General features: G+C 37.7%; 1 protein-coding gene across 8 annotated transcripts in view; it reads left to right on the top strand.

The window, feature by feature from the left end:
- Nucleotides 1-27,659, top strand: part of chl1b (cell adhesion molecule L1-like b) — an 85,555-nt gene that overhangs the window by 39,563 nt on the left and 18,333 nt on the right. For 5 of the 8 annotated variants that reach the window (XM_057337678.1, XM_057337677.1, XM_057337683.1 and 2 more), the window contains exons 2-19: nt 6,016-6,207; nt 7,646-7,663; nt 8,811-8,919; nt 11,203-11,393; nt 11,941-12,063; nt 13,936-14,106; nt 14,394-14,438; nt 15,796-15,907; nt 16,003-16,184; nt 19,338-19,469; nt 20,189-20,332; nt 21,324-21,435; nt 24,569-24,735; nt 24,898-25,057; nt 25,147-25,271; nt 25,903-26,004; nt 26,316-26,513; nt 26,746-26,816. In XM_057337678.1, coding sequence (XP_057193661.1) covers nt 6,108-6,207; nt 7,646-7,663; nt 8,811-8,919; nt 11,203-11,393; nt 11,941-12,063; nt 13,936-14,106; nt 14,394-14,438; nt 15,796-15,907; nt 16,003-16,184; nt 19,338-19,469; nt 20,189-20,332; nt 21,324-21,435; nt 24,569-24,735; nt 24,898-25,057; nt 25,147-25,271; nt 25,903-26,004; nt 26,316-26,513; nt 26,746-26,816 — 2,262 coding nt within the window. In that variant the 5' untranslated portion in view covers nt 6,016-6,107. The remainder of the gene's footprint in view (nt 1-6,015; nt 6,208-7,645; nt 7,664-8,810; nt 8,920-11,202; nt 11,394-11,940; nt 12,064-13,935; nt 14,107-14,393; nt 14,439-15,795; nt 15,908-16,002; nt 16,185-19,337; nt 19,470-20,188; nt 20,333-21,323; nt 21,436-24,568; nt 24,736-24,897; nt 25,058-25,146; nt 25,272-25,902; nt 26,005-26,315; nt 26,514-26,745; nt 26,817-27,659) is intronic. The other 3 variants (XM_057337679.1, XM_057337680.1, XM_057337681.1) reach the window with 3 other exon arrangements.

Below are 27,659 nucleotides of genomic sequence, written 5' to 3'. Positions count from 1 at the left end.
CACATTGGCCTTCATTGACTTCCATTGTATGAACACAAAACCACAGACACAATTTCTTAAAATATCTAGAATTTATATCTATGGGTGAACTATCCTATTTTTTTTGCTAAAACACCAATCAAGACACATTTAAGATTAACATGAATGGATAAAACCCCAAATAAATGTGCTTATTTTTCTTTAGGTTAAGTTAATTAGAAATGCTGTGTTATCCAGAGAACTGAGACTGATGCAGTCATCAAGACTCTTCCGACAGCAGAATATTTTAATCCAGTTTGACAGGACGGATGGAGCTAATCCCATTAGTACCCTGCATAGTGCACACACAGTTTCTATACTAAAAGGCACTTAAATGCTGGCTCTGTGCTGAATAGGAGATATCTGTCCACTTTATAAGATTAGGTAGAGGTTCCTGACAATGAAATGGTATAGACAGTTAAAACAGAATGGTCTCAATACTGTAAACCGGCAGCTTTGCTACGTTCAACTTTATTTTTGGCAGACTAGTGCATGTGAGCATTGATGCTGATTATTTATTAAAATACAGCCTGTCGTACATAAAAGATAATGAGTAATGAGAACATATCATCCTAAGGGGGTTTATATCGCTGTGGCTCAGTGGCTGTAAATTATTCCACTTATTACACGGTTGCTTACAGGAAAATAAAAAAGACATAAAACCACCACCTATATAAGATGCTGCAATCAACCAATCAGAATCAAGCATCTAGTAAGCCGTGCAATAAATCAGATAAATAGCCACACACTGCCTGAGAGGGAGCCTAGGGTGTGAAGAATAGACATGATGGTGGTCTCTCAGGGACCATCTCCTTATTTAAACCCTATACAGATTAGAACGGCCAGGCACTTACGCCATGCCTCCCTCTGCCAAATCGTTTCCTATTTTTTCCACTGTCCTGATTTACGCTCATCCGCTATGCTAAATGAGTCTTCACGGCGAGCGAGGTGAGTCTGAGAAGGAAAGGACACCATTAGTCAAACGGGGAGAAAAGCTTGCCCTTGATTTCTCTCGCCCCAGTTTCCACCTTCTCCGCCCCATTGGCTCTTGTTCTTGACCGCTTTGCCCAGTCAGTGCCAGAACTACCACAGGTCAGAGTTCACGCTGGCCTTCCCACGCTGGGCGGCTTTGACCACTTGCCAATATCATCAGACTCGAATGCGGAGGATTAAGAACAGACGGCAGTTGTTGAGTAAGTCCCAGTTCTGTGTTTACAGCGTAATGCTTAGGTGATCTGTATGGGGACGAGCTGTGGATTTGAAAGGTCAGAGGAATCGCACTTGGTTACAAAATCAACCTACTCAAAGGGGAAATTCATAGCTCAGAAGACTTGTTTTCAGATGTTTTATTGAAATATCCCCTTCTGGTGTATTATGTTGTGTCAAAAATGGACAAACCTAACCGTTGGGTTGTAAATTAACCTGTGCTGGGTTGTTTAAACCCATTGTTGGATGAAATAAACATTTTCTTGGTTAAAATTATCCAATGGCCAGGGTTGTCCCTTTTTGACACAACGCTGGGTTGAAAGAAACCCCGTATTTAGGAGTGTTGGATATATGAAAAAAGACACAAATTAGATAATCTCTCTTAAATAGTATTTCAAATAGCAATAATTACCCATTTTACTCAATTAAAAAATTGAATAGTGATAACTGTACACTCTAAAATGTTGAATTATGTCAACCCAGTGTTTGGTAAAAAACTGTGTTTGTTCCTAAATATTTTTGCTTAAAAGTGAATAAAAACTTGTTTTCTTTGCAGGATGAAATGATGAAAGGATTTTACCTAAACACATACCTATAAATAGTACATTTTAAAATCAGAAAAACGGTCTCTAAAATGTCCACAGCTGTTTATATAAACAGTATATATATATATAAATAAAATACATTTTAACCCATTTATACATTGATGATATTTGCTCTGATATTACATAATGATATCCAAAAAAACGTGATATACTACAATAAAAATGTGAGATTTCGATGAGAAATATTTGATAACTTTTTGATTGAGACATCAATATTATGGCAGATCCGAGTGGATTTTTTAAACACTTAAAGGTATAGTTCATCCAAAAATGAAAAATCTGTCATCATTTACTCACCCTCAGGTTGTTTCAAACCTGTATACATTTCTTTGTTCCAATGAATATGTGTAAAAATGTTAGCAATTTTCAGTTTTGGGACATCATCCACTACCATAGTAGGAAAAAAAAATATTGTTTTTTTTTGTTCTGCTGAACACATAATGAGATATTTTGAAGAATTTAGGGAAAAAAGAGTTCTCTGGCATTTGACTACCATTTAATTCTTCTTACTATGGTTGTCAATGATTAGTAATGAAAATTACTAACATTCTTTTAAATATCTTTCTCTATGTTCATCGGAACAAAGTAATTTATACAGGTATAAAATTACATAAGGGTGAGTAAATGATGACAGCATTTTCATTTTTGGGTGAACTATCCCTTTAAGATCTCCCATAAAACTATAAGGAGAAACAAGTTACTATGGTCTAGTTTTCTGTTCTTAAAATCTGAGAAGCAAAGTGAATTACTCCAGTTGCACACGCTTCCAAACAAACTGCTTTTAATTTCTACATCAGTAAACTTTTCACAGTAATGTATGAATTTATGCCTTTATTAGTTCCCTGTGGTCCAACAACTTTGTCGACAGGGGCCCTTAAGTTGGACTGAGCAAGTCAGCACAATTAAGAAAAACTAGGACATGTTGTGTTGGTTCAGGGTAGTAAACATATGCCCTAGTAACACCAAAGTGGCCAATAAAGCACAATCCAATTAGTTTAGCACTTTACCTTTTGATTCTAATCTGATTACTAATGCTCGACACCATCTGTGGGGGAGAGAGAGTCGTCTCAGGGCAAGCAGCACAGCCTCACACGAGGTATTTGAATCCAAGAAACGCATCAAAGTCCAACAGGGCGTACCACGGCATAGCCACAAGCCTTTCATTTTGATAATAAAGGGGTGCTGAAACCCATCCTGCCCTAGTGACACCACCGAGGTCATCTCAGGGGTCACCATAACCAGCATTAAATCACGAAAGCCCGCCAACCGAGTTAATACCATTATGGAAAATGCAGGCATGTGGAGCAGAGTTCAAGCCCATCTGAAAACAAGAGCCCCCACTGAGGAATGACGGGAATCGACTCATTCACACACTGTTCAATTATTCAATTACTTCTCTGCTTACTGCTCTTTGACCTCTGCGTTTCCTATTGGATTTGTTAAGCAGTGGAGAAGATTAACCGAGGGATGTGCATGAGGGGTCCGGCTGAAAAAGGTGGAGATTAAAGCAGCTGGTGGGGTTAAAATGGAGGGGCAGTGAAGTGTGGATATCTGTCGTGACTGGGACCAACAGCTGAAATAAAGAGTTTAGCACATTCAGCCTCTCCTGCACCATCCAAATCCCTCTTTTGACTTCAATTACAGACTTGAATAAGGTTTTGAAAGGATCATCTGTTTTTGTGATGATTTTGTTCCTGAAGAGGTGCATTTGACTGATAAAGTTATTTTGTGAGATTTGCTGCTTTTTTAATCTCTTGCCCTCTCTGTTGGCTTTGTAACTCTCTTGTTCTCCGAGTTGAGCTCTAATTCATTTTATTGTATGTTTAACTAATTAAAGTAAAAAAGGCAGTGACCTAATGAGCTGTGGTGCAGCCTACATGAGAAAAACCATTGTTTAATAGACACTTTTGCAAAGTCTATTGAGATGAAATTTCCTGTGTAAGAAGTCAATTAGCAGACCGTTTTTTTCACAACAATTTCTAGTAGGGGCTGTTCATACGGGACATCTTTCTATAAAAATGTGTGCTACACTGTTTGACCTAACCATGGATTGAAATAATATAATACTTTTTTTTTACATTGTAAATGGCCTTTGACAATAGTCTAGTACAAGGGTTTTTAAACTAGGGTCCAGGGACCCCCATAAGGTTGCAAGGGGTCTCCAGAAAATTTTAGAGAAAAAAGACAAAGCAAAAATTGTAAACGTCTACTGAACATTATTATTGTTTCATTTCTAAGCGTTTATATCTTCTTTTTGCTACATGCATTGTTTCCAGAATTGTTTATAGACGGTTTCATCTTAACAACATACACAAACTGCGCATGCACACTTTTGTGACCCCAACGGAACTTCCGGTACACATTCACATACAATAGAGCGCCTGTAGATTATTTCTGATAACAATCAAAAGAAACCGAGACGAACCGTTACTTGGCTTAAATTGTCTCTCCAATATTTTGAATTTATACTCCGATACCAAGCTTAACCGCTAGATGTCAATTTACCATACAGTTTGTTTAAATGCGACCGAAGTACAGGACCCATTCAACAAATTATTTATTTAATAAAATGAACTTACAACAAAATTCAACAAATCGTTTATTTAATACAATTAATATACAGTAAAATAATAATACAAATTAATATTAACACAAATAAAATAAAATACAAAAAGTTATATTATTAGACACTAGCCAAACACAAACTGGAAGTTAACTGGGGGTCAGGCACCCGTGTGTCCGATGAAACGCTCTATATTGCATCTTAGTAGTAGGTTTTTCTCATTACAGTTATTTTCACACTCAAAGTGAAATTTGCCACATTACAAATTAATTAAAAATACAAAATTTATATATGTAAGGGGGTACCTCACAAAAGGTTAATCCAATTTGGGGGTCCTTGGGATCATACAGTTTAAAAACTCCTGGTCTACACTTAAAAGCAGGTTTCTAAGTGGTTCTTTGTTGGGCTGTAATATCTAAATAGTGGAAATGTACAGACTATACAAAGGTAAGAAACATTTTTTTTAACAGCCGTTGTCTGAAAGGTTCTTAGGGGAACCAAAAGGGCTATCTATGGAAAACCATGACAAATCTTTAGTTTCTGCAAGAACTAAAACCAAGTACATAAATAGGATTTTTGAGACTTTTTAAAGGTGTCTAGAGTTTTTTTAGATGGATCTGTCAGCCTTAAATTGTAAGAATATAAGAACATAAGAATATTTTACTTTCTTTGTACTAGTGTACACATAATGTTGTTTTCTTGGCAGAGTAAAGACAAAACCTACTTGAGTTACAGGTGTTATAGACCTACAGGCAGCAAGTACAACTACAGCTAGTTCAAAGCAGCTCCACAATTCAGTCGAATGGCATTGTGGGTGCGAATACACTGAGCATGAAGGTGACCTCTATTACTCTGATCAGCTGCAGCATTTTATTGCCAGCTCTGTTATGCATCTGGTGGGAAAATGGGCATGAGATCTGTTCGTCTCTAAGACGTCTTGCTGGCGCCAGACTCCAAAAGGTTAAAGCAACTACTGAACCCTTACCTTACATGACATCACTTACAAAGCCTTTCCAAGAAACAGACTTTAATAGCAGAAACTTGACATTTAACTCAAAGGTTCATCCACCCCGCGGTACTGCAAAGCTGCGTATTTCCAGCCATCAATTTAGACACATCTGCATGCTTTGTGATCTGTCAGCTCTCAACTGCATCCAGCCAATCAAAATCTGTCACTGTTATAGTGCCATGAATTCATAATTCAGAATAATTTCTGCAACATCTGCTGCACATTAGCATAACTACAGGAGGGCCCGTTTCTTTATTTTTATAAGGTTTATAACATATTTTTCTATTCAACGTTATGAAGCGAAAGAGAGAAAAAACGGAGCTGCCACACATGCACCAACAAACAATTCGCAGAAATACTATTCATGTCTCCAGGGACTCGGTGATAGAGAGCTTTAATATGGAGATCGGTTCACAGATGCTTTTCAAACACATACAAGTCGGAATAGACACAACAGCAGGAAGTTACTCGGCGGGAGACGTGTGGCATAGGAAAGTCTTTGAGTCTGTGCGACGGTGTTGTTGTTGTGGGCCGACCGTAAACATATGGCTGCTGATTTCTTGCATGTGGCTAATGTCTGTGTGACAGTAAGAACTCTGTTGTGTTTTGTGCAGGTTGTGAGACCCCAGACTGCGCTGGAGTGAGATGCACTGACTTCTGGAAGACTGCAATATTCCTGTCATCCTCCGCTCAACTGTGGCCAGTCATGCGGTTGATATTGAAAATAGGAGTGACCCTTTTTATGGGCGCTTGTCTTAATATTATATGCAGGTTTCAAGCTAATGCCCTGGATATTCCTCTTGATGGTAAGACGATGCATAAATGACTACGTGTTATGTGTTGCTGTAGTAATTTTGTGTATTCTTAAAGTGATAGTTCACCTAAAAATGAAAATTCTATCATTTCCTCACCCTCTTGTCATTTCAAACCTGTATGACTTTTTTTCTTTTACAGAACACAAAAGGAGATATTTTGAAGAATGCTGGTAACTGAAAAAATGGCAGTACCTGTTCACTTCTATTGTACAGACACAAAACCAATGCAAGTCAAAGGGTACTGCCGTTGTTCGGTTACCAACATTCTTCAAAATATTTTCTTTTGTGTTCTGCAATGACATAACATCAGGGTGAGTAAATGATGACAAAATTCTCATTTTGGGGTGAACTATCCCTTTAATGCATTCCCTGCTGAAAAATAAAAAGCTTAAACTAGTCTAGGAGGGTTGAAAGGCCGTAAGGTGGTTTGCTGATGCTAGCTGATTTGAAATGGTCTGGAACTATTTGGTTTAGCTGGTGTGCCACGAGGCCTCTCTAAACCAGCAAAACAGAGTAACCAGATCAACCATGCTAGAGGATAAACAAAACCATCTTAAACCAGCTAAAACCAGTAACTCATCTTAGGCTGGTTTAACCCCCAGGGTGTGATATTACATCTAATGCACGACTTTTGCATAATTCTGTATGAACGATCACTTTACATGTTAATGTTTGTTTTTTGACTGCATTATAAATTCAACATGGTTGATAAAAGTAAACCTGGATTATTTACCATTTCCTTTTACTGTAATGGACTTTAATAAAGGAGTAGTTAATTTCAAAATAAGCCCCCATTGACTTTCCATCGTAGGAATAAAAATGACTATGGAAAGTCAATGGGGGCTTGTTTTGAAGTGAGCTACTCCTTTAAAAGTCTCAGAAACATTTTAGTGGAATACACAAAAAGATTGGTCATGATTAATACTTTGAAACATTAATCTTTTTTTCCCTCATTTGTGATTTAATAATTCATGCAGCAAAGAGGGTCCTGTCTCTTTCATACTGATAATGTTTTCGTGCTCTGTCCATTAAATTGTTTTCCAAGTGCACAATTTGGCCTTATTTCCATGCACTCAGGAGGAATAGTGAACACACTGTTCTTACAACCATCTGTTTGAACCTGTGTATAAAATCAGGTATCATTTATTGCTAGGGCAGTGTATTTCCCATGGTTTCCGTGGCAACCAGATTAAAGTATATTTTGTTGCTTTTCAATTATTCACAATATATCTTCAGGGCCCGAAAGATGTCATGTGGGAACATAACGCTGTTCATAATTTATTCTGTTCTACTTTTTTAGTCAATCTTGTGGATGGAATGTGGATGTAATTTGTTGACAATTATTTGACAGCAGTTCTGCAGAATATGGTTCTAACAAATCCCTGCACGTTTGTTTCTCTGTGTTTCCCTGCTGCGGTGGATTTGTTAGTTTTAGAACGCATAAACAGTAAGTTTATTATACCAAGCCATGCACAGACTTTTTAGCGTTCATCCACAGTGGTTGTCATCATCTATCGAGCATCAGTTTCATTTGGAGAGCTTGATCTAATGCAAAGATGTGCTCTTTTGTTGGAGACGTTTACCACTGACATTAGATACCCTCTTTATTCGCTTTCACTGGCAGAATGGAGTTAATATTGATATTTGAATACCTTATGCAAATTCTCTTTTTAATAGAGGAGATAAGACATTAATTAACATTGCTACTTAATATTATTCTTATTGTGTGGCAGTAATGTGGTATCAGATTGTAATTTGTCAAATATCACATGTCCCTGGGATCCATTGTTGGTCCTGGAACACCATTCCTGGCATCCAATCCGATTTTAAAGTTAGATTTACTACTAATGCTAGATTTAGGACTGGGATTGTAGCACTGGTAATTCATTATGATGTAATTTAGAATTACCATATTCATGTCAAATTGACATGGTCCTCCAGGAGGATACGTCAAAACAATACCAACAAAGTATTACCATCATATCTAATCTTATCTCTTCTAATCTTCCTTCAATTTGATTCATTTTCTTAGGAGAAAATCTCATGCCATTGTGTAGTCGTGGTTAAGACTAGAATTTTAAACTGGAATGTTCACTCGGATCAAAACACTTGGACTCTTTGAGTGTTTTTGGCACAGTGGGAAAACCTTCAATAACAGAGCCAGCAAATCACTTTCATTAAATAGCAACCCGTTCTTCCACTCCATCAACCTCGCACTGCATCATGCATATCCAATTTTACACTCAAGCTACTCTCCATTAGTTCCTATCTGTTCTAAACAACAATCAAACAAACTCTCATTGACATTATTTGATACAATCATGTGCCATATCCTAATAACATCAACCTAATTACATAATCTTTAACAACAGCACGATCAATGATTCAATAGCTAATTATGTTCTCCAGCAAACATTTTGTTTACCTTTAGTCTTGCATGCATTGATCAAAACATCTGACTTGATTCTGGAAAATCATTACAATTGAACCAAAGGTTTAAGAAGGCATTTCTCATCCCCATTTGGCCATCCTGCATGTTGCAAGTCCTTCCTAACAGTCTTCTGAGTGCTTGCTCTGTTTTTTTCTTTATCCAGTGGAGCAGCTGCCCACAATTACGGAGTGCTCTCCTGCATCTCTGATCGCCTTCCCTTTCGAGGAGAGCTTCCCCGTGAAGTGTGAGGCCACGGGAAATCCTGTACCACAGTGAGCGGCATACACACATACAGTACAGCACACGCATAACAAAAAAGACACAGACAGTGTGACAGCATGCCTGGTCACCACCATATGCTGTGTTCTGGAGGATGGTTCCTGTGAGTGGGAATAGGCGGGGGCCCAACGATATGAAATGATGTTGATGTTTACGTCACAACGTGATGCTAGTGCGATTGTTTATGTACAGGTATTTAAAACGATGGCTCTAAGTGTATTGTCTACTTGAGCATCAATGAATGTCTGCACCCTTTGTAATAGTTGTGTTGTGTATGAGTCCCTCAATCGTCCACAGTATGAAAAGATAAATCTCAACATCAAATAATCAAATTTGGAAAAGGGGCCAACTGTGCGGAAGATGTTGGACTCGTGAACAACTATCAAAAAGCAAAAAACAGTTGTTGCTCAAGCTGGTAACATTGCACGGCACTTTTGTAAATTTGGTTATTATTGTGTCTTGTGGACTATCTCTTATGTGAAATAGCATCACAGGTAAAACAAAAAGTGCACTAAGTACTAGAGATGCACCGATATATCGGCCAATAATCGGTCGATAAAAGCAATTTTTCACACTATCAGCTATCGGATAGTTTAAAGACAGCCGATGATCCGGGCCGATATATCCTGTCAATAAAAAAAGGATAGGAAAATGTCATGAATTTGTACCCTGTGTATGAAAAATGTTAAGAAACATCTCCAGTTTGATCATTATATGAATTAATAACATTCAGAAAGTTAAGAAATATTAATTTAAACTTTAGAATCTGAATAATCGTATTGCTGGAGAATTTTAGTATCGCTGCATTCTCTACTTTATTGAAGTACACTAAAAATGCTCTATTGTCACACATTAATTTTGTACTTATATATATATATTTTTTACTTCTATTCATGGTGTCTCAAATAGCACAGTTGAGTACACTTAGATCTTTGTAGGTTTATCTAAAGAAGTATTAAAAACTATATTTTTATATTAAGCGCAAAATTAGTGCGCAAAAATAGAGAACTTTAAAGACATTTAAGTGTGTTATAGTGCACCTTTTTGGTTATTTAGGGAAATGTTTTACATCAACAATAACTTATTACCATTTCACAGATTCTGCTTTGTAAACAGATGATATCTGTGGGTCAAAGATGAAAAAGGGTTTAAGCATAAAAACAATAAGTGTAATACTACTTTAAATTGTTGTTGTTAAAAAAATGAAAAGTTTTCTGTTTAATTTAATTGCGTTTTTGTTTTTCTGAGCAAAAAAATAAATATCATTCATTTTCCCCTGATTTACAGAAGACGCCCACTAAAATGTCATTCAGTGAAACAATCTTGTCAGGCATATTTACAACAAAAATCAATTTATGACATATTAAAAGACTAATTACTTTCACCCCAAATGCTAATTAGTTGTCTTTTTTTGCCACTATCCTAAGTTTTGCCCATTTGTCAATAAGAATTTTTTACTAATTTAAAGCACAATAAAATGTAATATGCTCCCTTATTCTTTTATATATTTTAATATGTACAAGTCAGAATAAGCATGTTGTTTGAATTTGTACATAAATGTTGTGTTACACTGACTGACAATGTAACAATTTTGACATTTTATTCTCCAAAAACTTAGTTGAAACCATCTATGGACATAAAATCACTTTTGTAAATTTCTTTTGATGGGGACATCTTAACGTCTTTGACCCATGTAAACAAAAGCAAAACAGCAATGAACAGATATTTATACAAATACAGTATAGAATAACTATAATCTATCACACTAAACAGAAAAGAGAATCATTAAACGCTCCAGAAAAACATGGTACTTGAGGTTAATTCCAAAACACAGCAGCAATAAACCTGTGGATTCTGTATAATAATGTTGACATTGCTCACAACAGGAAATTTGAAGTCTTGGGGTGATTATCTTCATTCACTGCCTAATGTGGAAAAGCTTTAAATGAGAGGAATTCAGACATTAAACTTCTTTGAGCACATTTTCTACGAGCATGGTAAATACCAGTCTAGATATGTTAAAGCATATTAAAACCAGTCTAGATCAACACTAAGCAGCATAAACCGGTCTGGATCAACGTGAAATTCAGCAGGATGGCTCGATTACTAATAACATCAGAAACATCCCACTAGCATTTCAAAGCACATTTCAAAGTCTTACACAAGCATTTGATGTCATTTGCCATTTGAAAACGTGAATGTGAAAATCGGTGCATGTTTTCATCAAAATTCAAAGCTGTAATTTAATCTAAGCACTGATTTTCTTTATTTTTCAGGTTCAGGTGGACAAAAAACGGTCAGGACTTTGATCCGTATCAGGATCCCAGATTGGTAACGTTAGAGGACTCCGGAACATTCGTCATTCCGAATAATGGGAATCTTACAGAATTCCAGGGAATTTATCGCTGCCTCGCCACTAACAAGTTAGGCACAGCCATGTCAGAGGAGATTGAATTTATTGTTCCCAGTGAGTAATGTGTAACTTTGTGCTGTGTGTTTCATAACGATTCTTTCAAAGTGATTTAGAGACTGTATCCAATGAGGAAACCGCTCTGCTCCTTGGTGGGGTATCCATTTTACTTGCCCGCTACCAAGTCAGGGGAACCCTGGAGCTTTTCTTTCTCTTTCATCTAAGAGTGCGTATGGACCTAGAGGAGAGCCCTGTGAAAAATGAGTTTTCTCCTCTCTCCTTGATTTTTCAACCTAACATTCTCATTGTGCCCTGAAATACACCACATAAATCTTTGAAGATGTAACCAGGGTGAAGAGTCATGATTTACAGAACCAGTTTTCAATCGTTCATTCAGTTGACACGTAATGTTGGAGTCAAAGTGTGATGCTGGTATTGGCAGATTTTCAGACTAAATGTGGGAACTTGGAATGCAAAATCAAGTAATGGCTAATGGGAAAAGTCTTGCTTTTACTGCCACCTAATGGTGGCGCAATTGCTAAATTGGTTTGTAAAAATGTCTGTTGATTTATTATGTCCTGACCTTTTTACTTATCCTGTGCAGATGTTCCAAAGTTTCCCAAAGAGATCATCGAACCTATTGAGGTTATGGAAGGTCAGTCAGTTATTCTGGAATGCAACCCACCTAAAGGACTCCCCCCACTGCAAATCTACTGGATGACAATAGGTGAGTAGGTTATTTAGGACAGTCCATTCACCAACCCACCGCGTTAGATGAGGGTGACACCCAAAATGTGGAAAGCAGGTGGTAGGCTACAAGATAGAGTTAAGGACTGCAGTAACCAAAATGGTAGGCAACTTCCAGGAGTGGGGAGCTAATGTACTACAGGTATATCTCAAAACATTAGAATATCATAGAGAATCTATGGGGTATTGTCAAGAAGAAGATGAGAGACACCAGACCCAACAATGCAGATGACCTGAAGGTCGCTATCAAAGCAACCTGGGCTTCCATTACACCTGAGCAGTGACACAGGCTGATTGCCGCCATGCCACATTGATGCAGTAATTCATGCAAAAGGAGGCCCAATCAAATATTGAGTGGATAGAAATGAACATACTTTTCAGAAGCCTGACATTTCTGTTTAAAATATCCTTTTTTTATTGATCTTATGTAATATTCTAGTTTTCTGAGACACTGAATTTGGGGTTTTCATTATCTGTAAACCATAATCATCAAAATTTCAAGAAATAAAGGCTTGAAATATTACACTCTATGTGTAATGAATCTATATATGGGTTTCACTTTCTGAAATGACTGACAAAAAATATTGACCTTTTTCGTGATATTCAAATTTTGAGATGTACCTGTATATACTGCATCATTCCAAAAGTCTGCAGGTGCATTCACTTTATGTCAATACAAAAATAACTTTAGGGAAACATAATTACAAATCGCAAAGTCTGAATATTGTGACGCTGGCATATACAAAATTGACGTTTACATCCTAGTAGAGAATGTGAAGCTGACGTCACGCCCTATGTTGCATGTTGCAGTGGTGCCGCCAACTTGGGACGATAATACTCCACTGCTATTATTGTTTTGACATGTACCGTTACTTGTTTTGTTTGATATATGGAGAAATCAAAGTGAAAGAGCCATGGGCTTTTCCTCAACGACTCTGTGTAATGCTATTGCAGTTTTTAACACACCGTGGTTATATTTCCTAATCAAACAAGAAAAACAAAACACTGCATTGAATGCACTAGCAGCCACCCTCCCAAGATGGCGCAACATTCGACGTGGCGTGACCTCGCTTAATAAGCTCTATATAAAGGTTACTGTCAAGAAAATTGAGAGAATAACGTCATATAAAATAACAATTAAAAATACTTCAATATCGAATGAAAATTAAATTAATATAAAAATAAATATTTGTTCTGAAACATTTTGCAAGAACATAAGATCAATGAATGTAGGCTACTGTATATGTTACTGTCGTCAACAATTCTGACAGATATTCTTCAAGTTATTCGTGACAATGGTAAATTTGACACGAACGCATCAGAAGCCTATAGGCGTCGACATTTCACCACTGCTTTAGGACAGAAATTATTATACATAACTCTTGTGCACTGAGTGCACATAAAACATCAAAACAAAAATCTTACCTAGATTACGAACATGAGCCACAAACGTATCCATGAATATACCCTCAGACACACTTCTTCCTAGCATGGTTTAGTACACAACACTCTTTAGGCCTTAAATCTACACTGTGTTTTTTACGCGGTGCTGCGCAGACCGCTCGGCGTATGATATCAAAGCACCGCGAGAGCGATTGAAAAGCAGTGCCCTCGCGGTATTTTGTTATCATACGTCGATCGGACTGCACTGAGCAGTGACGCATGCCACGAGCGCAGCAATGTTCAACATGGCGAATTCAGGTGTAACGGCGTTAACACTTTCTCATACAAAGCTTAATATACGACAGTGGCATAATGGTTTCCGTCCCTCGTATTTTCCTTTTTGGAGGAATATGTGTTGGTAGCATATTTGGTAGCATTGAAGCTTTTATGTCTATGTAATGTTTAACAGGTTTGCAGCACATTGAGCAGGACGAGAGAGTTTCAGTGGGTCTGAATGGGAACCTGTACTTTTCGAATGCCATCGAGACTGACAGCCGCAGGGACTACTGCTGCTTTGCTGCCTTTCCACGCATCCGAACCGTCGTCCAGAAACCTGCCATGTCCGTCAATGTTAAAAGCAGTATGTTAAAATACTCCGTTTTTCAAACCCTTTACAGCACAGGTGCATGTGATCATTTTTTTATCACGACCAACATCATAAGCAGATTTTAGATGTATTGTTGTGCACATCTAAAACATCTACTCCAGTCTCATGTGTTTGATCTCCAAGCGTTTGTTGGATCTCAACAATCAGCTTGGTAGATATGTACTGTTTATTGCAATGTTTGCCATTCCCTTATCTATTGTTTGCTTGTTTTCGCATTGCCATGCTCCTTCTGTTTATTTGTTCTCATCTCTTCATCCAAGATAAGTTAATGAAGGACTCAGGTTCTGGTAGCGGCACAGGTTATGGTGAGTGACGTTCATTAGAAATGCTACATGGGCGTAGATCAGATACTTTTGTTTTTAATTAGTGCTGAATAATTATCTTTTCCCAGGTTATCATCATAATACTTGTTTAATCTTTGGATTTGCATATCTCAATAGCAACACTTTCTGTAACCAACTGAGTGGTTTAGATTAGAAGACAGTGAAGAAAAATCATTTAAAGGCCCACTGCAATGCCTTGGAACACACAGCATTATTTGATAAGTTGACGTAATTACAACTGATAAATGCAGAGAGCGCGAGACATATCGATGGGTCCCTCCCCCTTTTAAAATAACCAATAGCGTTTCGTTTACAGCACAGTCAGCCTCAGCCCGGCAAAGCTGCATTTAACAGCGTGATAGCCACAGTGACAGTAGTGTAAGTCTATTGAAGAATAGGCAGATCAGTGTTACCAGTGATGTGTCATCAGGGCTGGATTGGTAATCGGGCATACCGGGCATTTTCCCGATGTACTTTCTGGGCCGAAACGGACGCATGGGCTGGAGAGATGGACGGATTAGAAGCGTGAATCAGGCATGTATGCAGGAAAGGCAATTGACAGCCGAAGCTGGTCAAAAATGCCAGGGCCAATTTAACGTCCCATTCCAGCCCTGTGTGTCATTTAAAGCTCGTTATTACATTGGTGAGTGACACTGGTGTTTGTCTTTTCCTTTACTTACCAAGGCTGCGATGTCTTATCTCTTCCATAGAGCCTTAACACTCAACATACTTTTTAGACTTGAAATGGGTTAGATACGTACGGATTTGCACGTATGATCGCACAAATGATCAGCTCTGTGCTACCGTGTCTCTTAACCGGAATTTTAATAAATGAAAGGAAAAAAAATGTTTGTTTTGATTTCACTGTGTCTTTAAGGATTCATCCAAAACTCATACATAATGTTTGATCCCATTTAGGATTAGTTCAATTAAAAATGAAAAGGTTGTCACCAATATGCTGATATGACTTATTGTCTTGCATGGAACACAAAAGTGAAAATTTAGGTACAGACAGCGTCAGCCTCCATTTACTTCAATCATATCTACAGTACCTACATGTAGTGAAAGTGAATGGTGACTCAAGCCCCCTGCCCCTTTAAATGATAACATAATAAAAAAAAATTGTTAAACTTGTCTTATAAAGTAAGTGACGTACAGTGTTAAGGAAACCTCTTAGAATTTAGAAATGATCATGAAATTCACCTTTAAAGCATTTAAGTCATGCATCTGTTTTTTATTGTCACCTCTGAAGCATACCATATACATTTGACAATCATATGCTTTCAAATATTTTTTCTTGCTTATTTATGTTGTATTTGATCTTCTCGTTGTTACAAAGCAAACTCTCTTTTGGAGAGGAAGCCCAGTCTGTTGACGCCTACAGGAAAGGAGTCACACACATATTTAGTTAAAGGAGAAGACCTTCAACTGGAGTGTATTGCAGATGGATTGTACGTTTGATTCGCATTATTTATTCAGATATTCGTTTACCTTAAGTAATACAAATCATTGTTTTAGGTTTTATATATTTTCATATGTCTTTCAGTCCAACTCCAAAGGTAGAGTGGGTTAAAATGGGCCACAAGCTGCCAGAGAAGGCCGTGGTGGAGAGTCACGGGAAGTTGCTCACTATAGAGATGGTGAATGAAGAAGATGAAGGAAAATATATGTGCAAAGCCAAAAATCCTCATGGAGAGGTTGTGCATTATTTTCATGTTACAGTAGAGGGTAAGTCACATAATCACAATGAGCTTATACTTCAACCGGTTTGTTTTTGGAGCATACCAATTTTTACTGTACATGGTACAACAGCGCCATCTTCTGTCCAGAGACAAGAAATATTGGCAGGGCTAATTCAGGATAAATGGAATCCCTAAATAATAATATGTGTTTCTTAGTTGCTGTCAGTGTTGGGTGAAACTAGTTACTAAGTAATTAGTTACTGTAATTTAATTAATTTTCCCTTGAAAAAGTAAAGTAAGGGATTACTCTTATTTTTTTCTGTAATTTAATTACAGTTACTTTTGATGTAATTAAACTAAATACTTTGTGTAATATATGTACGGAAGAGTATTAGGGCCAAGCAATAAAAATATATATAAAACCGTTTTGAGATTAAAGTCATTATAATGCGAAATTAAACCCGCAGTTTTTCGGGGAAAAAGTCTAAATAAAATGTTGAGAATAAACTCAATCAATTTCGAGAATAAAGTCGTTGTGTTTCGAGAAAAAACTCGTTAAATTTCGAGAAATAAAACTCGAAATAAAATGTCGACAATGAACTCACTATACTGTGAGAATAAAGTCGTTGTGTTTCGAGAAAAAACTCGTTAAATTTCGAGAAATTTATTTTTATATTTTTTTTGTTGCTTGGCCCTAATACTCTTCCGTATATACACTCACCTAAAGGATTATTAGGAACACCTGTTCAATTTCTCATTAATGCAATTATCTAATCAACCAATCACATGGCAGTTGCTTCAATGCATTTAGGGGTGTGGTCCTGGTCAAGACAATCTCCTGAACTCCAAACTGAATGTCAGAATGGGAAAGAAAGGTGATTTAAGCAATTTTGAGCGTGGCATGGTTGTTGGTGCCAGACGGGCCGGTCTGAGTATTTCACAATCTGCTCAGTTACTGGGATTTTCACGCACAACCATTTCTAGGGTTTACAAAGAATGGTGTGAAAAGGGAAAAACATCCAGTATGCGGCAGTCCTGTGGGCGAAAATGCCTTGTTGATGCTAGAGGTCAGAGGAGAATGGGCCGACTGATTCAAGCTGATAGAAGAGCAACTTTGACTGAAATAACCACTCGTTACAACCGAGGTATGCAGCAAAGCATTTGTGAAGCCACAACACGCACAACCTTGAGGCAGATGGGCTACAACAGCAGAAGACCCCACCGGGTACCACTCATCTCCACTACAAATAGGAAAAAGAGGCTACAATTTGCACGAGCTCACCAAAATTGGACAGTTGAAGACTGGAAAAATGTTGCCTGGTCTGATGAGTCTCGATTTCTGTTGAGACATTCAAATGGTAGAGTCAGAATTTGGCGTAAACAGAATGAGAACATGGATCCATCATGCCTTGTTACCACTGTGCAGGCTGGTGGTGGTGGTGTAATGGTGTGGGGGATGTTTTCTTGGCACACTTTAGGCCCCTTAGTGCCAATTGGGCATCGTTTAAATGCCACGGCCTACCTGAGCATTGTTTCTGACCATGTCCATCCCTTTATGACCACCATGTACCCATCCTCTAATGGCTACTTCCAGCAGGATAATGCACCATGTCACAAAGCTCGAATCATTTCAAATTGGTTTCTTGAACATGACAATGAGTTCACTGTACTAGAATGGCCCCCACAGTCACCAGATCTCAACCCGATAGAACATCTTTGGGATGTGGTGGAACGGGAGCTTCGTGCCCTGGATGTGCATCCCACAAATCTCCATCAACTGCAAGATGCTATCCTATCAATATGGGCCAACATTTCTAAAGAATGCTTTCAGCACCTTGTTGAATCAATGCCACGTAGAATTAAGGCAGTTCTGAAGGCGAAAGGGGGTCAAACACCGTATTAGTATGGTGTTCCTAATAATCCTTTAGGTGAGTGTATGTGTGTTTAATAGTGGAATTGACATCAAAATTCAGAGTCTAAATTTAAAATCTGTGCTTTAATGTATAATTCTCACATTTGTAATACTTTCGGTCAGTTAATAATAATACTTTATGTAGTTTAATATTATTTATTTGAATGAATTAAAAGAGCCCTTTCATGCCTATCCTTGAATCACTTAACTAATCAAGGTTGATATAGGATATAGAAAGTAATAAGTAACTAAATACTTTTTGGAGAGAGTAATTTGTACAGTAATCTAATTACACTATTGAATATGTAATTAGTAACTAGTAATTAATTACTTTTTGAGAGTAACTTACCCAACACTGGTTGCTGTTGATTATCTCCTTGTATTCACCTTTTTAGAACACAGTGCCCATTTCCAGATTATTTAAATAAATTGTGTATAATAATACACAATAATTGTTGTATACTGAATATTAGAATAGTTACGGCGCTGTGTCCACCGAGGCGCATTTACGCGGCTGAAAACGCCCGCTGCAGGCGCTTTTGAAGGCGCAGCGTTTTTCCGCGAGACGCTATGGTTGCTATGTATGGTGTTAACTAAGTACAAAGTGACATTGACGAGCTGAGCGCTTTTCCCAGAGTTGAATATTTCGCTCTGTCGAACGCCGGTGCTGAGCGTGAAAAAAACGCATGGCACCAGTGCAGAGCGCGAACAAAAACGTCAGTTGATGGCTTTTTTTTAAAAGCGCAGCGTTTCCATTGGAAACAATTGAAAAAACACGTCAGCTGCAGGCGTAAGCGCCTCGGTGGACACAGCGCCTATGGGCACATAATTTACTGTGACTATATTTGAAGAGTTTATTTCCAAAAAGAGGTAACTTTTTTGTTTTTAACATTTTTCAAAAATAATGTTTTTTTTGTGCATTCCAATTAAATATCATTCAAACTGCAGTTGGTTTGTTTTGATTTAAGCCATAATAACTAAACAAAAACAGCTAACTAACACAATTAAACACAATAAAAACATGATAACATAATAAAAAACATGATTTTTTTTAAACAGAGTTATCTCTTTTTGGAAACAAACTCTTCATTTGTTCAATACACATTTAAGTTTGTTCAATAGTAGCATTGAGTGGCAATTTTTGTTTTGAAACAACACATTAAAATTCTCTTACACTGAATTTCTAGGTACTGTATATTATTGTTATGTAACAGTGTTTTTTGTGTGGGCAGAAAGCTTGATTGGTGTTTATTATTGATTGGTTACCTGATTATGTTGCATGTATAGAGCCACCTGAGTGGGAGATAGAGCCACAGAGTCAGCTGGTGACAATTGGAGCTGATGTGGAGATCAAGTGTGTGGTCAAAGGAAATCCACAGCCAAGTGTTACATGGCGGGTCAACAGCCTCCCTCTCAATGGTACACACACACATTTTCATATTACAGAACAACCTTCTTTTTAATAAGATGATATTCTGCTTAAAATGATACAAAATGATTGTGCCTGCTGAAGTCAGAAAATCATATGTTGTGTAATGCTTCGTAATAACAGTCATTAATAAGGGTTCAAAATGTAGTATCAAATAAATGCATAATGTAAATATATTAAGACATTTATAGTATAAGCATTAGAAATGGTTCTTTACGTTGTAAATTAAAATTATTATTAAGAAACCTAGATTTCTGTTTTTGTTCTGTATGCATTTGATTATAGGGATAATTCACCCAAAAATGAGAATTCTGTCATCATTTACTCACCCTCTTGTCATTTCAAACCTGTATGATTTTCTCTCCTCCGCGGAACACAAAAGAAGACACCGCCGGCACCCATTCACTTCTATTATATGGATACAAAACCAATGCAAGTAAATGGGTGCCGTCATTCTTCAAAATATCTTCTTTTGTGTTCTGCAGAAGGAAAGTCATACAGGTTTGAAATGACAAAGGGGGGAGTAAATGATAACAGAATTTTTAGGTGAACTATCACTTTAATAAGATGGGCTTTCTTACCTTTAATGTTTACAAAGATTTTTATAAGACTTTATTATTTATAATCACAAGGTGACTATGAACGTGTTTCCAAAATATATGTGTACCTTTGCCGTACAATAACTTTGAACTTATATTTTCTGTTTCAGAGGTCCCAGTATCCAACAGAAAGATCATGAAAGATGGCACCATTTCCATTCACAAAGCAAGCCCAGATAACAGCGCGGTTTACCAGTGCGAGGCTACAAACCGACATGGCACCATTCTAGCTAATGGCAACATTATGATTATGAGTAAGTCAATTCTTAACACGTGGATAATAATTGCCAATCTTTACCTGTGGAGATCTGAGTATGTAATGTTCCCAGCTGTATAATTTCATGCAGTTTAAATAATATGTTATTGCAGTTCAAAAATAAATTGCAAATAAGCAGTAAGCCCTAAAGTGAGACGCTGTGCTGTGCATCACAGAGATTTTACAGCTAAGGGGTGCTTTTAGGCACAATGCAAACTCACCGTAACGCTTTTATTCTGATGGCTTATTTCTTTAATAAAATATCATATTTTAAAGATAAAACGCAGCTTATGCAATGTTTATAAACGTATTTTAATACACTCAAACATTATTATCATCATAGACTGTCCTTCACCCACTTGAGACCGCACAATGAATTGTTTAATTTCTGTGCCGGCTCATTGGACATTCCTGGTTTCATTCACTACTAGCCAAGTCTTATGAAACCTCTATTGTACGACATAATGTTTATTGGCAGCAAACAAGCATCTGTTTTTTTTGTCTGTGTGGACACAACCATAAGCCCATGCGTGATACGGCCAGCGGACGGCCCTCAGGTTCCTTTAGGGCGAGTGGAAAGGTCCCCATGATAGCACACAGCCAGCCGGGTGGTCCTGTCCGGTCTCATCTCCAGACACGCTTTCCCTCAGGCGAACTGGCTCTTTTATGTGCGAACAATTTCGCCTTTCTGCATTGAAATTCAGTCGCAGTAACCAAAGCATGTGTTGCTTTCATCTGAGAGATAAAATAAGCTGCTAAGGATTCTTGAAAAAAATCGGAAATGGAAAACAAATGGAAAAAATAAGAGAAAAACATCTCTTTGCAAACTCGCTTAAAGCAGCCATACATGCCCCTGGTAGAGCAGGGAGCTGCTGTTTCAAGGGCATGAAGTGACTTTTTTCCTAAACTGATAGCAACACAAGACCAAAGATAAAGAGACTAATCGAATCCAGTTTTTAATGGTGCAACGCTGATAACTCGTTCCCCAGACATACAGCCGGTGATCTTAACAGAAGACAATCTTCAGTACATTGCTGTGGAAGGAAAAGGCATCATCATGCACTGCAAGGTCTTCAGCTCGCCCACCTCCAGCATTACGTGGTGAGTTAAACTTGATGTGGTGACTGTATTTGCACGCGCCAGCAGAGGGCAGCACAACTCCAGACTGCAGTATTAGAGTCTCCCTGTTGAGGTGTCCCTCTGGTGAGCCCGTTTACTCATGGGTGGGACCCTCGAGCTGTTTTCAGCTAATGAGGTAAACTACTCATGTGAATCTGTGAGTGTTCTACTGTTAGGCAATAACAGAGGACGCGCTAACTGAGGTGCCACATAATGTAAGAGAAACCAAACAGAGCATTTTATTAAAGTCATAAAATTTGTATGTATACCCTAAAGCTTTCATATGCAGTTTTAGATTTTTGTAAAGAGGGGAGGTTCAAGTTATTCTGACTCATGACATAAGATAAATAAAAGAATGATGTTTAATTTGAATTGAGATTAGTTTATTTAATGACTTTTTTATAATGGCAGTCCCCTATATGTAATGTATAAAATGTTTAAAACATATATATAATGTACGTAAATACATGTTTAAATGGTTACTTTTAATTATATGTTTACATTTTATTTTTAAATGTATATTTTTAAAGAGGAAAATGTCACAGCATAGCAACGTCGAACTAAAATGTAAAGAACAAACAATCTGCACAATTTCTTGCATTTCCTGGGAAAAAGTTCAGAAAACTTATTTTTATAAAAGATCAATTATTTTTGGAAAATCTAGAAAAGAAATGTAAATACAAAAATTATTTTTATATAACCCATTAAAATTATAACATATTAGTGATAAACGGGGTTAAAAAATAAAGCAAATTAAACATAAATGAGAGATTTTTTTAAAACATTTTTTAATAAAAGGCAGAAATGTAAACATAAAAATTTATTTTTATATAACTGCTCGTCGACGTCTTTCCGGGGCTGTCAAAACTACCGTCAACTCTCTGTAACTTAGGTGCAGAAAAATCAAACAGCACATCATCATGAATGACACATTTCTGTGCGCTACAATATCATCATGATGCCGTCATTGGTGTGAAGTGATGCTTTCATTTTGCTGGAGGTAACGTAAACAACTAACGTTAGTTAACGAGGGGTGAACGCAGACAAAACTTTTTTTACAGTGGATTGGAAAGGGTCTTGTATCGCTCCCAGGCCCGGATTAAGAATTCAGAGGCCCCTGGGCACAAGTGTCTTATGGACCCCCCCCACACACACACATGCACACAATAAAGTTTTAAATTAGCCTATAGGGTACTATGCGTATAAACACCTCTATCTTTTACAGGATTACATTGACAAGTTACAAACTATGATATAACAATATCAACACCTGTAAACATCCTCCATCATACAGGATTTACACCTCATGATTGCAACAATGCTTTTCTGGACCAGCAACAACAATATTAAGACATTTCCCAGCATACTGTAACTCACTGGAATATGCAAGCAGCACACACTACCACACCTATCAATTCAGTTCTATCAGATGCTTCCATAATTCACACACAAACATGCAGGACATGCAAAACTGTTCTTAAGAGAAAATATAAGAACTTTCTTAAGATAAATTACAGAAAGTTCTTAAGAATATTCTTAAGTGCAATTTTCTCATATTTTCATCTTCATTTTTCTAAGAATAAATGGGCAGTCTTTGTCAATGATTGTACTTCAAGAGTAATTTGTCTATTTGTTAAACTTTATTTGTATAACAAGCACCTTGCGACTCACGTTCTTATTCAAGCGTGTAATGTGTTACAGTAAACGGCATTAACGAGTATTATAAGTATACTTCTTTAGCCTATATATTACGACATCATCATATTTGTGCGTATGTCAACATTTTGCAATGTATGTAAAAGCACTGTGGATTATCTAATAATGAAGGCTTAATATTGGTAAAGTAGGGCAGGTACTGATCAACATTATATCAATATAAAATAATTCATAATTGGCAAGGAAGCACCACCAAATAAATGTAAAAAACGCTTACCTTTTAAGATTTAAGACAGCCGCGAGGGTATATCAACTCATGTTTACAACAATAAAACCGTTCTCATTGTCATACTGTGTTTTCAGTTTCTGTTGTCAGTTCATGACGCGACATCATCTAACAACTCACAATAAAAAGCGGTAATTTCGGCTAAAGTTAAATGTTCTTTCACACAGCCTCATGGTAACCATGTGCATATTTACAGATGAAATTTGTTCATATTTATATATCCAAACAGTCGATAACAGTGACAGGTTGTTGAAAACGCTGTTTTATTCACGAGTCACCTGTCGCAGTGCTTCTTCCTGCCGCTCACTGTACAGAGTGACGCAGAGAGAAGGGATCCCTGCGCCGGGAAAGAGAGACCTCACGCTCGCGGGACAGCACTGGCGACATTTTCCCACTGAATGAAAGCTAAGGTTTATCCAAGAAGTGGATAGATTTGTCGCTATGTGTTTCTTCTGAACAAAAGCCGCTAGATGGCTCGTAAAAGTGACTAAATCAAAAGACAGATTTTCTAATTCAGAAACAGTGTTTTGTGTGTGCACCTCAATGTGCGCACACAAATGAATTTGGCGTAACCGCTGTTATGTGAAATTTTCTTCCCCTTGCCTGGGCCCCAAGCGCGCATGGGCCCCTGGGCCTGTGCCCATAATGCCCATTGGATAATCCAGCCCTGATCGCTCCCGCATCATATTAAGCTGCATTTATAACAAAAAAATGGCAAAAATGCAGATGTCATGTTAACGTACACACCTTGTAACGTTACTCTGCTTATGACGTTCACTCCAACGTGCTGCTGTGAACTGAAGAATGCGCTAAATAACGCAGCCTAACGCCGTTTTCATTATAAGAGTTTTAAAGGGGACCATAAAAGCGATCTCGAATTCTTGTCCAGATTACATTATTACTCACAATATTTTAGGGGGGCTAAGCTAGAACTTTAGGGGGGCTTTAGCTCACCTAAAAAGGGCCTAGCAGCGCCACTAATATAAAAATATTGGCGATACTTTACTTTCAAAATATTGAAACGTATTCATTATATATCAGATTCATCAGTATATCAAAAACGTGACTACGTTCAGTGTCCTCTGTGTCCTTTATCAGTAGATTACAGGGACACACGTGCACACACACGGCACAGCTACCTGAGAATGACCCTGTTGTTTTGTGGTTGTACAGGAGTAAAGCTGACAGCGCCAACGCAGTGGAAGGAGAGAGATTCTCGGTTCATAAGAACGGTTCGCTTGAGATCCATAACGCAATCAGAGAGGACATGGGGGAGTACTCATGTTTTGCTCAAAATACTGAGGGAAAAGTTGCCATTTCTTCAACCCTTGAAGTCAAAGGTAAGAGAAATGGATGGTCTGATGGGAAATCAGTCAGGTGAATGAGCTGTTCTTGATTCATAATAGTTGTCTTAGGAGAATTGAGAAACGACTTTCGCTTCTAAATGAATAGATGTGGTTTTATTCTTGGACCATTCCGGTGATTTCCATTCTCACTCTCAGATCCTACCAGAATAGTAGACCCCCCACAAGATTTGCAGGTTTTGGCTGGAACCACCATCCAGTTTTCATGCCAGGCGGAGTTTGATTCTTCCTTCGGTAGCGACTTTGAGATTCTCTGGGAGAAAGACGGTGTAGCCCTCAACAGTAGCGAGGACACACGGTGAGCTACCTCATCACCTGCTTCCAAACTGTGGTAAATCTAGGTGCATGTAAAGCACATCTAATCGGTGTCTTTGCTGTTTCGGGTAGATATGTCCTGGACGATGGAGTGCTCGAGATTATCAATGTGAGCTTTGGAGACCAGGGCTTATATATGTGTGTGGCCAGAACGCCGGCCGACCAAGACACGGCTGTAGCACAGCTTTCAGTCACTGGTGAGTTATGGGCTGGTCAGGAAATTTGAAAGGACGAGAGAGGAAATGAGTTCAGAATGTGAAGCTGACCAGACTCGACTACCACAACCACAGCCGGAATTATGCTCTTATAACAATGCACCACACAATGAAAGATAACTGTGTCTATCTATAAAAAATGGCAAAAGCACAACAATAAAATGGTTTTATAAAATAACCAGTGCTGTGAAATCGATTAATCATGATTAATCGATTTCAAAACAAATGTTTTGTGTATATAATACAATATGTGTGTTTGTGCGCGTGTTGTGTATATTTATATAAATGCACACAAATACATGTGTATACTGTATATATAGCAATGTTTACGTAAATGTATATACAATTTACATTTAAATATAATTTATATTATGTATAAATATATATATATATATATATGTAACATGTATTTTTTAAATATATACAGTACATATATGTTTGTGTATTTATATATCCATATACATGTAAATATACTCTCCACACATGTAAACACAAACTTTTATCTATCGCAATTAATCGATTTAAGAGCACTACAAATATTTGTTTTAACTGAGAAGCCCTTGAATGCAATATGTTTTCAAAATGCTGATGTACTTAATATTTACTTGTTTAGATGTTCCTGATCCACCAGAAAATGTGAGACTGTCTGAACACAATGGCAGAAGTGTGCAACTGCTGTGGATTCCAGGAGATGATCATAACAGCTCCATTACTGGTAATATGGCCTTTCTTTACATCTTTAACCACAGAACAGAACTCGCAGAGAACACACCGAGATTTTAAGAAAAGACCCAGATGTGTGAAATGATCCAATGTGATGAAAGGTTAATGACTGCGTGTGAATCTTTGCTCATAAAAATGATACGTGGTTAATTGCGGGGACCCGGTGTATTTTTGCTCCATTGATTTTACAGTAATTATCTCACTATAATAATTAGGATTTATATTTTATTAAACCGTTTTATTGTGCACTGTGTTAACCCTCGAAGCCAGTCCTAAATGGTTGATTCTTAAAACGGCACACAGAGTTTGTCATTGAGTTTGAGGAGAGTCAGTTTGAGCCCGGAAGCTGGAAGGAGCTGAAGAGGGTACCCGGAAACCATCACTCCGCCCTTCTGAAGCTTCAAGGACACGTGGACTACCGCTTCCGAGTCTCCGCCATGAACGAGGTCGGAAGAGGTCGCCGGAGCCAGGCCACCGAAAGATACAAAACTCCTTCATCAGGTCTATAACTTCTTACACCGTTCCTCCTAACCACTTTTCTCCTGCAGCGAGCGGCCGAGGCACACCTCATCGCCTCGTGAACTTTAAAACATTCAAACTTGTGCGATAATTGATTTTCCCTCTCGTTTAAGCTCTAGTCTATAAAGTGCATATTTCACAGGCCATTTTTCTTTTCTTTCTTCCACTAACAATTTCACCTCCAACAAAATCCATATTTCTGCTCTTTCCAAAGCACCTGACAAGAACCCTGAAAATATCAAGATCGAAGGTCATTTGCCACACGAAATGGATATCAACTGGGAGGTACGACGCTAAACGTTCAATTCCAATAGTCAGCGGCTAGATCTAACATTCAAGGAACTGGAAGAGATAAAGGGGCGCTCTCAAATACTGAATTTCGTTTATTTCTCAGAGGGAAAGTGCAAACTAACAGTGTCGCTTTTTACGTTCCAATTATCGATAAGCGTATTTCCCCGAGATAGGAGTTTTGCATTGCAAAACGCCGCTATCTCTATCGCCCTGCCGTTGGAAACATTACAAAGCCCTGCTGAAATTGATCTCTCTGGACACAGGTTTCCATCAGAAAGAACTCGGTGTGAGGCTTTGATGAAAAAGGAAATGGATACATGAATTCACATTTCTAAAGCTGAATCTTTTTTTGCAGTCTATAGACAGTCTTTTCATAGCACGCACCTACAATTTTTGGAATTATGAGGACTCTTTTTGTTAAGGTGGACATTAATGAATAATGAATAATTGCATTTGATTCGGTTCTTTGCTGACTGGCCATTAAAAGAGCAATGTTGGCTGTTATACCTCAGAGGTGTTAATAAGTCCATTGTTACGTTATTTGACATCATGCTGACAATAAACCGGGTTTATTGGCCTATAACACCCGAAGATCCCTTAGCAGTTGTAAAGATAGCAAACCAATGTTCCTTGTAAGCCACGAAGTCTTACTCCAACACAGACATGTAAATTATTTTATATATTATTAGAGATGCACCGATATTTTGGCCAATAATCGGTATCGGTGGATAAAAGCCGTTTTTTCATAGCTGATTGTTTAAAAACCAATATATCCTGTCAATCAAAAGAGGACAAGAAAATGCATTGAATATGTGCTCTGTATATAGAAAATGTTAA

Source organism: Triplophysa rosa, linkage group LG7 (assembly GCF_024868665.1).
Source record: "Triplophysa rosa linkage group LG7, Trosa_1v2, whole genome shotgun sequence".
In the NCBI taxonomy this organism is placed as follows: domain Eukaryota; kingdom Metazoa; phylum Chordata; class Actinopteri; order Cypriniformes; family Nemacheilidae; genus Triplophysa; species Triplophysa rosa.
Note: the sequence above shows the minus strand (reverse complement) of the source record. Positions and strands in the feature narration are given on the sequence as shown.